At 40.4% G+C, this 13,951-nt stretch overlaps 1 protein-coding gene across 6 annotated transcripts; it reads left to right on the top strand.

Moving 5' to 3' along the window:
* The first annotated feature begins 330 nt into the window (after nucleotides 1–330).
* apol1 (apolipoprotein L, 1) lies at nucleotides 331–13,712 on the top strand. 6 transcript variants are annotated; one of them, XM_029525242.1, is made up of 35 exons: nucleotides 331–699; nucleotides 1,424–1,477; nucleotides 1,860–1,931; nucleotides 2,034–2,099; nucleotides 2,209–2,277; nucleotides 2,456–2,530; nucleotides 2,631–2,690; nucleotides 2,824–2,886; nucleotides 3,419–3,490; nucleotides 3,588–3,629; nucleotides 4,194–4,265; nucleotides 4,341–4,406; nucleotides 4,480–4,539; nucleotides 5,009–5,074; nucleotides 5,198–5,248; nucleotides 5,352–5,426; nucleotides 5,511–5,558; nucleotides 5,699–5,767; nucleotides 5,859–5,912; nucleotides 5,994–6,065; nucleotides 6,687–6,740; nucleotides 7,247–7,312; nucleotides 7,534–7,611; nucleotides 7,704–7,763; nucleotides 7,988–8,044; nucleotides 8,154–8,204; nucleotides 8,476–8,565; nucleotides 9,181–9,231; nucleotides 9,312–9,398; nucleotides 9,546–9,596; nucleotides 10,247–10,300; nucleotides 10,897–10,974; nucleotides 11,073–11,109; nucleotides 11,305–11,356; nucleotides 11,631–13,712. In XM_029525242.1, the coding sequence occupies exons 1-35, from the start codon at nucleotides 697–699 to the stop codon at nucleotides 12,589–12,591; spliced, it is 3,036 nt and encodes a 1,011-aa protein (XP_029381102.1). In that variant the 5' UTR covers nucleotides 331–696; the 3' UTR covers nucleotides 12,592–13,712. The 6 variants fall into 6 exon arrangements, with proteins under 6 accessions (XP_029381102.1, XP_029381103.1, XP_029381101.1 ...); XM_029525243.1 differs by having other exon boundaries at nucleotides 5,696–5,767; nucleotides 8,479–8,565; XM_029525241.1 differs by having other exon boundaries at nucleotides 5,696–5,767.
* Nucleotides 13,713–13,951: the final 239 nt, after the last annotated feature.

The following is a 13,951-nucleotide window of genomic DNA, read 5'->3' as shown; positions in this document are numbered from 1 at the left end:
AAAGCTGACATTATTCTATATATTTAAGATGAAAATGGATGTCAATAAATAAATGAATAATTCTACTTGGCCGGATATTAACCAAAAATAACCAATTAACCAATAAACGATTTATCATTTGTATTATATGTTTTATCCAGTCTAAATCTTTACTGAAGTTCTCAATAGTTAATGAATAAATGAAGGAGAAGAAGGTGATCAGTAATTGATCTGAATATTTAATCCACCATTTTGTGACCGTAACAAAGTGGGCAAATGTCCGAGCGGCTCCTGAACGCATCATGAGGCTGATCTCAGGTGAGTCGGCCCCGCCCTCACCTGGACCGGACCGTCAGGTGGAGGAGCAGAGACCGGATCGGCCGGTCCCAGTTCGGCCCCACGGAAACAAAACACGGAAGTCAGCAGCAGTCAGCGGAAAGTCTGAGCTTCTTAAACCGAGCAGGGAGGACGAAAACAACCGGGACCGTCCGAGGACAGGAGACCGGGGATCGGGAGACTGAGGACCGGAGAACGGAGGACCGAGAGACCGGAGGCTGAGGACCGAAGGCTGAGGACCGAAGGCTGAGGACCGAGAGACCGGAGAACGGAGAACGGGAGACAGAGGGCCGGAGCGTTTTATACCGATATTCATCCCCTAAAGTCGGTCAGACATCGGAGTTTTTCACATCAAACCAGAAACAAACAAACGAAGCACCAATGGTGAGTTAACGTTAACGTTTAAATCTGAAGTTTACCGTTTAAATCTTTAGTTAACCGTTAACGTTTAAATCTACAGTTTACCGTTAACGTTTAAATCTGAAGTTTATCGTTAACGTTTAAATCTGAAGTTTATCGTTAACGTTTAAATCTACAGTTTACCGTTAACGTTTAAATCTACAGTTTACCGTTAACGTTTAAATCTGAAGTTTACCGTTAACGTTTAAATCTACAGTTTACCGTTAACGTTTAAATGTACAGTTTACCGTTAACGTTTAAATCTACAGTTTACCGTTAACGTTTAAATCTGAAGATTACCGTTTAAATCTTTAGTTAACCGTTAACGTTTGAATCTGAAGTTTATCGTTAACGTTTGAATCTGAAGTTTATCGTTAACGTTTAAATCTGAAGTTTACCGTTAACGTTTAAATCTACAGTTTACCGTTAACGTTTAAATCTGAAGTTTACCGTTAACGTTTAAATCTGAAGTTTATCGTTAACGTTTAAATCTGTAGTTTACCGCTAACGTTTAAATCTTTAGTTTACCGTTACCGTTTAAATCTGTAGTTTACCGTTAACGTTTAAATCTGTAGTTTACCGTTAACGTTTAAATCTGTAGTTCGCCGTTAACGTTTAAATCTGTAGTTCGCCGTTAGCATTTAAAACTGTATCTGAGCACAAACAGTACTTTAAAATAAAAAGTAACTAAATCCGTGAATGACGTCAGGACCGGTACGGGGACCTGGACCTGGACCTGGACTGTGATGGAGGAGGCGTCTCGGTGAGTCGACTTTAGTTGTCAACGCCTTTGTGTGTTTGTTTGTGTGTTTGTTTGTGTGTTTGGGGATTGTCCAGCTGACCTTCCTGTGTGGGACTGAGAACTCATAAACACAACAGTCAACAGCTGGCTGGACTCTCAGGGCCGTATTTTCCATCTGGGGGGCCCGGGGGGGGGAGGGGGGGGCGGATTTATGCTGCTGACTCATCGGCCATGACAGTCTTTGTTCAGCACCTGTTCCTCACTCATCCAAGTAGCTGCTCTGAAAACAGTTTGACAGACAGCGACAGAGGAGATGGTTCTGGTTTTTGTTATTTTTGTCCTTTACATTTGGTTAAAATGTGATTAAAATAACAATACATTTTTTATTTTGCGTCTCAATCAGCAAAAAGCAGCACTATTTGGTGGGATGTTCAAAAAATCCTCTAAGTCCACGGAGCCATTTGACCAAGCGCAGGTAATGATGCTTTAAATTATATGGCTTTCACCAAGACATTGGCATTTCGTTGTACACTTTGACTCAACATAAACTCACAAATATCCTGTGCTGACATTACAGGACAATTTGTCAGCCAATGGTGAACTTTCAAAGAGCAGTGACAGTCTGGCAGACAATAACACCAAGGCGAGTAAACTGTTTCTGCTCTGTTTTGTGTTTTCTGTTAAAGTTTAAAACCCAAACTACTTCATTTAAAAGATATTGTATCACTGACCGAGATTGACAAACGTTTCAGGACAAAGGAGGTGTGTTTAAAGGAATATTTAAGAAGACCCACAAATCTTCCAAAGAGGATCAAACACAGGTTTGTCGGAGCCATGATGGACTTGCTGTTTCATTTTTCAAATTTAAATATGGTTAAGTAGAGCAGAAATGATAAGTCTATTAATGTGTTGCTTAACAGCTTAGCTACTGAGACCATGTATCAAACAAATTGTGAATGAATTATTATTATTTTTATTTTTTTTTTTTTTTGTTCACAGTCCAGCCACTCATTACAAAATTCTGAACTCTCTGCAAGTAGCGACAGCTTAACAGACAATAGCAAGTCCTCAAAGGTGAGTTCAGTTTCCGCTCCGAGACGTTTCAGTTTTTTGCACACACAAGCGGCTCATCTTCATCTTTGGAACCAAACCTTTATCTGCCATTTTCTCCCAGGAAAAATCAGGTGTGCTGGCTGGTATTCGGAAATGGGGACATGTCAGGAGGCCTTCACAGGTGAAACATGATCTTCTGTCTCATGTTCTGCTCGCACTGAAAAATCAGCTCGAAAATGATCATCTTAACTGCAGATCTGAAAAATTGAATATTGCATCTCACTAAAAAGCTGATAGATAATCTTTTGTTTCAGGATCTTTTGGACGATAAGCTCTCAGCCAGTGATGACAGTCTCTCTGAGAACGCCAACACTAAGGTGAGTCTCATTGAGAAATTGAAAAAATATATTATAGGTATCAAATAAAGCAAAATCCCTCATGCTACAAGTTCTACTAAATCATACAAAGAATGTATGTACAAGTTGGTGAAGTTTTCATTGTTTAAAGACACAGCATGCCTGTTTTCTTTGCTGTAAACTCGAGTTAATTCAGCAGTGATCTTCATTAGTTAACCGTGATAAAGATCAGCTAAATCTTCTCTTAAACCTTGTATCAAATTGGCCTTGGAGAGCTGAAACATTTATTGATACAAAATTAGTTTGAAACTAAACGAACATTTCTTAGTGCTGTGGTAAATATGCAGAGTCGAGCCCGCTGAATGGAGGATTTGGGACCTGTGTTGTTTGAAAGAGCGAAGTAAACCTGCATTCATCAGCGATTTGAAACAAAGTGCCAGCTGATGTGTGAATCCTTGCCTGTCCCTCTGACAGCTGCATTAGTATAAAAATACAGAAACTGCACTTGTTTGTATGTGAAATGAATTGTTGTGTGACCTGTTTCTTTCCTCAGGAGTCCGGAGGGGTGTTCAGTGGGATGTTTAAAAAATCCCCCAAACCATTTGGAGCAAGAACGCAATCACAGGTGAGAGTCGTACATTTTTCTTGTTTTACTTTAAGATGTTTACATTATTAGGAGATTATAACATTCATACGTTGAGATGTTTGTTTCTCTCCCTCAGGACGATTTGTCTGCACCCGCTGAGTTTAATGGCAACACTAAGGTGAGTTTCCATAAAGCCTCTACCTCTGTGATCCTTCTGTGAACAACAGAGGACTGCCCACGTTTTAGTCAATGCGTGGTTCATTCAATAGATTCATTCATTATTGGTATCCGGCACTGTGCCACAGCTTTCCCTCTCAACCATATTAACATCACACAACAGACAAACAATAAGACATGCTGCCTCACCTTTACACTGCAGTGTCCTTTACTTCCCAACATGACAGACACACAGCTCCTTTTTGACTTAAAATAAGTGGATAAAAGAGAGGGGCTGGTTATTTATTTCTTATTTTGTATTTTTAACAAGAATTGAATAGTTTAAATTCAGTCTCAGGATTTTTTCCGTAAGCCCTGCAGTAGACCTGAGCAGGAGTCACTGGGAGGAGAGATTGAAAAGTGTGTGTTTTGCGACAACCCAAACAAGCTTTGTGGATGAGAATAGAAGCTGCTGCTTGTTTATTTAACATCTGAAACCAGAAGGATTGTTCAATAATATCACAACCTGTGCTATGAAGAATGAAAGTTGTATTCTTATTATGAGTGCCCCCCTTCTCCCCTCCAGGAGTCAGGTGGGGTGTTCAGTGGAATACTTAAGAAGTCCCCAAAGCCCCCCAGACAGAAGGCAGAATTTCAGGTGAGAGTTGTACAGATCGCTGTCTCATAGTTGGTTATCTTACCAGGAAATGACACATTTGTTTTTCACCGTCAGGATGATGTGTCTGCATCCAAATCGCTCTCAGGCAGCAATGACAGTCTCTCTGAAAACAACACAAAGGTGAGAGTTGTCATCCATCCTCCTTAACTGTCCTACCCCTTCAAGTGTAACTGTAATCATGTAACTGTTGCAGGAGAAAGGAGGACTTCTGAGTGGTGTGTTCAGAAAAAAAGGTGCCAAATCTCAATCTCAGGTAAGATGGGAATTTTCATTTTCAGGTAACTTTCGGTTAACAGACTCTCTTTCCCTTTCTCTCCTTCTCCCTCTCTCTTTCAGCCTGCAAAGCTAGCAGATGTAAAACAGAAAAAAGATATGCTGTCCCAATTACCTCTCTGTGGGTTTTACCATTTAAATCGGGTAAACTTGTGAAACAATATATTAGGTAGGCCTCAAGGAAACCAACTCAAATCTGCCATAAAGCGTCACTTGGACGCAAAGCCATTATTCAGTGCTGTAACTCAGGAAGAGTTAGGATGGTGACTATATTTCCAACAACTCGATTAGTCCTTAAAGACATCGAACCACAGCTGGTAACTTAGAACATCCCCTACATTCTTGGCTTACTGCAAGAATATCCTGTGTGTGAGTGAGCATGTGTGCAGTCCTGGTATTTATTTTATTTTGAAATGAAACACTGTTGTGTGTCCTAATCCTCTGTTTAGGATGATTTGTCCACGGAAGGTGAACTCTTTGCAAGCACTGACAATCTAACAGAGAAATCTTCAAAGGTGAGTGATGAGGCCTCTTTATTTTAAAGTCAAGTTTGTTTTTATAAAGAATTTTTCACTTGGATCTGTGCTGCAGTAATGCTGGTGGTTGTCTGAAACAGCTTTGTGTTTGTGTTGTAACAGGGTGGAGTCGCAGCAAAACTTCTAAAGAATCCTTTTGCGTCCTCCTCTCAGGTCATTTTTTTCTCTCTGTCAGAGCTTTGTCATTCATCTAGTACAATACCAGCCTGATGGTTGTGTTTTCTAAATGGTGTTGTCATGTATTGTACTATATCAGGAAAAGGACAAGGCCGAACACTCTGGAGACTCAAATGAAAGCAGCTCCTCCACAGACAAGCCCAAAGTGAAGCAGGTTGGTTGTCAGGGCAGAGTAGCTCCTCTCTGTTTAACAGCTGAATGTGAGGACAGGTACAGTGTCTTCTTTTTCTTATTTCAGAGCGGCTTTGGTGCAATGATGAAAAACACGTTCTCCCCTGACAGACAGGTAAGGCCTCTCATGTCAGTTCATCCATTATGTTCCCCTGCTGGAAAGGTCCAGAATATTTAGATTTTGTACAAATATTAAGTAATCCACTGATGATGTAAAGCTAATACAGCAGTAACAATAATTGGCTCCATCAGCAGGAGAAGAATGCAGACACTGATGGTGAGGAGACACTGGACAATGGAGAGGGCCAGCCAAGTCACAAACAGGTGTGTCCAGGTTTGAAATGTCTAAGATGAAGCTCTCTATTGTTTGATGCTTTGTTTCTAATCAGCTCGTTATTTCTTCTCTTCTCATCAGAATAAGCTTGCTGGAGCAATGACGAAACTGAATCCATTTCGATCAGCATACAAAGTAAGGCTGGTTTGGATCGTAAATGTGGCAGAAACTGTACAGCCTCACTCATATTTTCATAAAATAATGATTTCTCTGCAGAGTGAGAAGCAAACAGGCTCCGATGACGAGGATCCTCCAGCATACAGCGACAAGTCCTCAGGAAACAAGCAGGTGATTTGATCCTAGTTAGTTTTGTTTTGTTTTTGGTTTTTTTATCCATACGCTGAAAATACTTGACCTTTTTTGTTTTATTATTAATCAAGCTTTCTGTAAATGGCAACACTAAGGTGGATTATCTAAAGTCAAGTGTTCAGCTCGGTTTGCAGGTTGTTTTTACCAACCAGGTGCAATTCCACTTACATTTTTAAGGCTTTATTATCAAAATATACAGAAATGAGGAGACAATGCAACAAAGAGTTCTGACGCATTGAAGTTCCTGTTTGGGGGAAAAAATGCACATAATAATAAATTTGTAAGAAAACAGTAAAACGCAGCAGTCTGACTGGTTTCTGTAAAAATAACTGAAACCAACTAATTAACAATACATATTTGCAGACATTTGTATGACATCCACTTTAACAACCAACTCTCCTTGTCTGCTCAGGGGATAAACAGTCAGTGTTGACATTTGTTTTTGCTCATTGGTGCTCATAATGTTTACTGTCATCTGTCTGCTTTCCAAGTTTAAACAGAGTTTTAATTAGAGATCTATTCTGAATCCAATATGATTCACGGCTGCCAAATGTAAAATGCTGATCCACTGAAATCTTTCACTGTTCGTTGTTCTCTCAGAACGCCATGATTGGAGCCATGACCAAACTGAATCCATTCCGCTCTGCAAATAAAGTAATTACACTGTTAAAGGTGCTGGTGGTGGAGGTCTTGATTATGACTGTGGTAGTGGTGATGGGGCTGTGACCAAGGTGGAGGTTGTGGTGTTGGATTATTTATTTTTTTTTTTTTTTTTATGAGCAGTTTTTGTTTTGCACATTGCTTACACATTTTAAATGATCTTTTAATCACAACTAACCATTAGGTGAAAATATTTTTACGTTTGTTTGTTTTTTTTTACCATTTGAGGCAACCATTGGTTTCTATTCATTTTACTGCAACATGAACTTCTACTGTCCTTCTTTAAAAATTTGGAGATGGGGTGTTCTTTATGATAAAAAAAAAATAAATAAATACTGAAGCAATTTTTGTGAAAAATGTTGTGGAAGGTCTCATGTAGTACGTTCGGCACACTGCCGAAGAAAAATGTGAACTGCTTTTGAGGAGCTGAAGAGCATTTATAAGTGATTTAGTTTTGGTCGATAGAATTTAATATCTAGTATTTGATGTCCTCTGTTTAGAAAGACCCTGAAGACACAGAGACGCTGAAGGAGAATGACAAGCAAGTGGAAGAAAAACCGAAACCGGTCAGTCTATTTAGTCATCGGTGAAGACGCTGATGCATGCACACACACACACACACACGTGGCTGATGAACCTCTGTCTAGAATATCTCAGTTCCTCACGCTCCTTGGCTTCCGCACCTCCACCACATCCCTTTGCCTCCCTTTCAATCTTGCTTGCTGTCGGTGATCTTTGTCCTCTCACTCCATCACACTGTCTGACTCTGCATGTGTATCCTTGTCAGGTCAAACGCAACGTGATTCAGCAAGAAAGGAAGGAAAAGGGTGAAACTCCATTTATCCCAGCCAGACCAACAGAAGAGGTTTGCAATGTAGTTCAACAAAAATGTCTGTCGGTGACTTATCGACCACATGAGGCTATGCTGACTTCTCTTTCGGTCATTTCGTGCTGCAGGAGATGAAAAGGACTTCTACATATGACAAAGCAAAACTAAGAGGAACGGACGATAATCAGGTAGTTTATTAAAAAAAACAAGATATGTTAGAATAGCAATCAAATCCATTAAATATCGTTCTAAATCTTTCTATACACTAAGAAGCAAGAATGAAATTGACATTGTACTATTTTTAGAGGCAAAAGTGATTACATTTAATATTTTGTATTCATACAAAGATAGCTGAAGGGTGTCTCTCTTTCTGTGTTTTCTGTTTTGGAGTAAACTTATTTTTCCTCTGTAGGATAAAAAAGAAAAGCCTGCTGAGACTCCAGCAGTTCCTCCCAGACCATCAGAAGAGGTAGAGGAAGACTTTGGTGTAAAAGGAGCATTGGATGTTTGTAGTTGATGTATATTGACACTCGACTGTAAGCTCTGGTGTTTCAGAACATTTTTCTTGTGGATTATAGGAGATTAACAGAGGAGCGACCCGTGCTCTGAAAAAGAACAACAACCATCAGGTATTGACTTGTTCACACAGTACAAGGTCAGACAGAAATAATGGCTATGAACAAGCAACGCCATTGTGTGTTTGTGACGTCTTAAGAAAAGGGCTGAGTGCAGATCAGAATTTTTAAATCCAGTGTTGTTAATATCCAATATGTACCAGCTAGCAGTCTTTTTCAAAACTATGTTGCCAGCTCACGTGTTTGCATCTAAGCTGAAGATCTGTACATACACTTTCAATGCTCAGCTGAAACAATTCAGTTATTAAATAAGTTCACTTTGCAGCAGGGCCAGTCAGATGATGAAGGACCTAAAGAAGACAAATCTACTGAGGCCAAAGAAGGAGACAAGATGAACCCCCCAGAGAGCAAAACTGTAAGTTATTCACTGCAACAACCAGAGCAGGCACATTTAGGCTGTTTGCATACTGATTGGTGACACAGTGGCTGTTACATGAAGCTTGATTAATTTACGTACATTGGAATGATTAGTGGCTGAGTCAACTGTTTTTGGCTTGAACCCTAATCTGCAGATACTTGGATGTGAAAACAAAGTGTATCTCTTGAGCCAGGATCTAATTGTTGGAGTTCCTGCTTCCTCCTTATCAGCTCCTTTTATGTTTGCATCATGCAAATGTGTCTTGTGACTACACGCTACAGGCAGTGTGAGGAATATGAAAGCTAATGTTTGATTTTAGTTGCATGAATTTTGTTCATTCGCCCTCAAAGACCCTGAAGGCTGATAAGTTCATTTTATCCCGTCAGACAGATGATGTAAAAGTACAAAACAAAATGGTAGCAAACTCAGTTGAGGGTTAGAGTTGATATTGGCCAGAGAAGAACCCATTTCCCATCTCATTATTCATTTATTCTGAATATGAATTAAATTCCCTGTGAGCATCCTTCTTTAAATATAGTTCCCCAGTAGCTGTAATGAAATGATTTCTGATTTCAACTGAAAAAACACTGCCACTCTGCCACTTCCTTACAGACCAAGAAGAAACACAAGCACAACCCGTTTATGTCACGTGCTGCAGCCAAGGTACACGCCAGACTAAATGTTTATGTACTTCTCATACATGATATACTTCTCGTAGCTTATTTGTTTGCTGTTTGTTTTAGGCTGCTTCTGATGATGAAGAACTGAAAGATGATGATGAATCCAAAGAGGAAAAGAATGACGAGGAGGGCAAGAGCAAAGGAGAGGAGGTGATTGGAACTCGCCTCCGTCCTTTTTGCTTGTTGAGGAATTGTGCTTGATTTCAACATTTTGACTTTTACTGCAGTTATGGCTGAATGAACCTTTTTAAATTTGACCTGTATCTTCAGCTCTAATCCCTTTTTTCTTCTTTTTAGACCAAAGTCAAGAAACCGAAGCGGCACAACCCCTTTATGCCACGGGTCAAGGTAGCTTTCATTCACATGACTCTACAAACTTGGTCCTTCATGCCTCCCTTGTCCACAGTGTCTGCTTGTATAAACCTGTCTATGAATGCAGCCTTTTCCACAGCCAGTGTGCTTCTGCATGTTACCGAGCTGGACTAACTGGACTGAATTTGAGTTGACCAATCTAGTTGACCCGTATCTTACTATGTGTCACAGTCTGTAAAGAACCATCTTCCTGTTCAGTAGTCTAATTAAATGATGAACGCACACACCCTCAGGCAGAAAGTGCTGATGTCAGTGAGGGTTAGCTAAACACTCAAACTTCTTCTAATAGAGGTTTGTTTTTTTTGTTTTGTTTTGTTTTTTTGATTTGGGCAGCTGATTTGCAGTAAAAACTTATTGTGATTGCGTTGGCAGCTGTTCTGCTGCTCCGCCGTCTGTATCTCTATCCAATAACTGAAAATGTACTGTAGATTTTGCTCTGTTATCTTCAAAAGCTGCATAACTGAAATTCCAAACATATGGTGCCTTCAGGAGCCAAGTTTTGAATTACCCAGCTGCCTGTAGAAACAAATTTTTAAATGATTTGTAACTGCCTGGATTAGAGCGACTGTCATTTCACGACTCTTTAACTGTATCTTTTGGTTCGGGTTTGTTTTCATTTGTTTCAGGCCAAAGTGATTCGGAGGCCTACAGATGACGATGCTGCAGGAAACCCAGCAGAGGTAAAGAAAAGAGGAAAAATGAAACAGACACTGAAGACTGACTTCCTTTACTTTAACCCCCTGAGCTGTCCCACCCAGTCTGTCTGCGTCCACTGAGACTCATAATGGCTGAGGATGACAAAAGCTCTGTTTCGGTCACCTGACCCTTCCCTCTTTCATAACTACCTCATTTATGGAGTTATTTGCTTTGTTTCCAGGGCGTCCACTCACCTCCTAAGGGAGACTATTATAGCCAACCTGTTTTTTTTGTTTTTTTGCTGCACCGCTGTTGAAACCCAGCCCCCACACCTCCACGCTGTTTGTGAACAATCTTACCCTGAAAGATGATACGAGCTTTGGTTGCAATGTGCCCTGACTTGTTTGTCTGCTTCCTTTTTTTTTTTTTCAATGTTTCTGTGAAAGGTTTTAGCTCTCTTTACTTCTGCAAAAATGTTCAGGATCCCTTTAACCTTGACTTCTTCCTCAAACTCTGAGCATATATGATAAAAGTGAAAGTGTGAAACTTGAATTGTTTAATTTCCCCTGATATACATGATATGGACAAAATACTGCTGCTCATACAGAATATTAAAGATGAATTATTTCTTTTGTCTCAGAATGAAGGAGGAAACAGATCTTTGTTTGACCAACTGGAGGACCTTCGTATCGACTCCTCACAGCCTGAAGATGACCAGGTTGGTCTCTAAAAGAAAATGAGTTCATATTGTTGAGTCGAACCATTTACAACATTCATAAACAAGCAAATCTATACAATCCTAACTGTCTGTTTTAGGATTTGGATCTTATGGAGTGGTGGAACACTGTGGAGCGTGAGTTACAAATAAAAACGTTATCTCTTTTGGCTTCATTTAGACGGTCGAGGGCTGAATTTTTTATTTTTATTTTTTTCACCATCAGTTCCACTCAGTTCACATTAAATCGCTATCGTACAGTATAAAATTTACAACATTAGTGTTTGTCCAAATAGCCAAGCGATGTATTAAACGTTGCTTTTACCTTTTCAGCATGGGAAAATACTCCTCAGGATGATGACATGACAGAAAAAGAAGAGGCCAAGTAAGTAAAGGTTCAAATAAGTCATCACAACACCCTTTCAGAATTAGGCTATTTGCCAGAAAGCAGGTGAACATAATGAACCACCTGAACACACATTAAAAACAGTTATAATCTGGAGTAACAATTTATAAACTCCTTTGTGGTGAGCAGGATGCTGGGAATATCAAACGTTCAGCTCATAAAACCAGTGTCTAAAAAAGTGTGGGAAAGAATATAAACAATTTTGGATGCACTGAGTTTGCCTCACACTATTTTTCTCACCTTTGTTTTTCAGGGCTTTTGCTCTGACAGCTGAAAAGGTGCAGAAGGGAATTCGCGTCTTTAACAAATTGTTCTCAGAGCGAGCAGAGTCCCTCTGGCAGCACGTCATCGACCTCAACAGCATTGCCGACGGCCTGGACAAATTCAACAAGAACACAAAGATCGCCCAAATCACCGGAGGCTCCACCAGCGCCATTGGTGGGGTCGCCACCATCACGGGCCTCGCTCTGGCCCCGGTCACTCTGGGCACCTCTTTGATTGTAACGGCGGTGGGATTAGGTGTCGCCGCGGCCGGCGGCCTGACATCAGCAGGCGCCGGCATCTCCAACCAGGTCAATAATTCAATGGATCGAAAGAAGGTGGAGAGGATCGTGGAGGACTACCAGGAGAAGATACTGGACTTGAACAAGTGCCTGAAGTTCATCAAGCAGGGTATTGAAAACCTGCGCAAATTTGACCTGCTGAAGATGAAAAATCACGCGTATAACCGGGACTTCCCTGCGCTCACGAGTAGTTTCTATGAAGACGGTGCCATGGCAGGAAAAGCAATTCTCATCAACGCCAACGAGATCATGCGTGTGGTTCAGATCGCCAATGTGGCCGGCAGCACGGCGGCCAGAGCGGTGCAGATAGCCAGCATGGCTACCGGTGTCCTCACCGGACTCTTTGTGGGCATGGACATCTACTTTGTGGCTAAAGACTCCAAAGAGCTGAAGAAAGGGGCCAAATCTGAGTTCGCTGCCAAAATCAGGGAGGTGGCCACACAACTGCACGACGGTCTGGTGGAGCTCAACTCCATACGAGAGGAGCTGCAGTCCACCACAGGAGGGAGCGACGGAAACACCGACTCAGCTCATTTGGACGATGACAAGAAGGAGAACAATGATAAATACGACGATGACTCGGAAGAGGATGAAATCGACAGAATCAAAAAAGCCATCAAAAAGGACATTGAGAGCCGAGAATACGTTTGACCAAAGCTTCAAACCGAGTGTTTTTGAAACTACCAGTTTAACGAGACGACGCTTCACACAGGCTTTTAGAAAACTGACTGGTTGACTTTACACTACAGGGAGGAACTGAGACTCTGTTACAAAAGGTGCCATTGTGCCAAAGTGGAAAATCAGGAATTTGGACATTATACTTTAAGATAAATTGTTCAGTTTACTGTTTATTGGTTCATATTGAAACTACGGGGCTTTTACTGAGATTGTGTGTACTCATAGTGCCTTTATTATTTATGCCGTCAAGATACACTTTTGTTTTTTTTTTAGGTTGTTGGGAACATCAAACATCATCAAATGTTCCAGCTTAATCCAATGTTGGAGGTTTTAAAGTTTATAAGGCCTTGGTTTTTAAGCTGCTGTGTAAGGAGATAGATTTTTCTTCATAGCTAATTCTAAATCATGTAGAGAAGCAGCACACTTGGGTTGTACCACATGTTCATTGGTCAACTGAATTTTGAGGGTTAAAACCTTTTTACGTTCTTAGAAGCTGCTTGCAAGTGAAAAACTAGTAAAGCACTAAACTGACTTGGGTCATTAAAACATCAGCACTGGTGTAATTACTGAAGACTTCAGTGACGTGCAGTGATGATTAGGAAACGTCTGCGGTGATCGGCTGTTATTAAAGGAGGAATATTGATGAGTGTGTAGTGTTTAATAATGTTAATTGTCATTTATTTTAAAGTTACTGACCTCAGTTTGTGCTGTCGACACACTCCATGATTGTTTCCATGATTGTACGTCGGCTGTTTCTCCTGAAACTCTCCAGTGTAAACTGGTGATATCCTGATAACACTAACACCTGGCAGCCTGTTGGGGTGAATGTTAAATTACTAATGTCTACATGAGAAACGTGTTTTAATGTGTCCAAATGGTAACTTTGATCCAGAACAAAAGAAATCATTCACTGATTTGAGGATCACCTACTGTGAACTCTCACCGCTCCTCTTTGAAGCCCATATTTATTTTTCAGTCTCAGTCCGAGTTGAGCTGGTTCTTCTGAGTTACCTTTTTTATGTGCAATGTTTCTGTAGAGCTTCATGTACAATAAATGTAAATGTAGAAATTGTTATTAAAAAGTCAATCAAGTTGTCAAACTGCGTTCTGTGAAGTTTTTATTCAACTGAACTAACAATTTATTTCCTCCTTCTGACGACTGAGCACATGCTGATAACCCAAATAAATTTGTTTTAGAGTTTCTTTCAGCAGTGTTTACTTTCCTTCAGAAAGTTTGTTAAACTCCAAGACGAGAGAGGAAATCAGGTTTTAAAAGAGCAGATAAACAGGAAAGTCATAAAATCCTCACCTCTACAGAATGAAAGATTTTAAA

Source organism: Echeneis naucrates, chromosome 17 (genome assembly GCF_900963305.1).
Source record: "Echeneis naucrates chromosome 17, fEcheNa1.1, whole genome shotgun sequence".
NCBI classification, from domain to species: domain Eukaryota; kingdom Metazoa; phylum Chordata; class Actinopteri; order Carangiformes; family Echeneidae; genus Echeneis; species Echeneis naucrates.
Note: the sequence above shows the minus strand (reverse complement) of the source record. Positions and strands in the feature narration are given on the sequence as shown.

Bases quoted from the DNA above. Each gene is read 5' to 3' on its own strand.
- apol1 (XM_029525241.1), top strand. The intron at 2,278-2,455 runs GTTTGTCGGAGC...TTTTGTTCACAG, and splicing joins CCAAAGAGGATCAAACACAG to TCCAGCCACTCATTACAAAA. The intron at 8,045-8,153 runs GTAGAGGAAGAC...TGTGGATTATAG, and splicing joins CTCCCAGACCATCAGAAGAG to GAGATTAACAGAGGAGCGAC.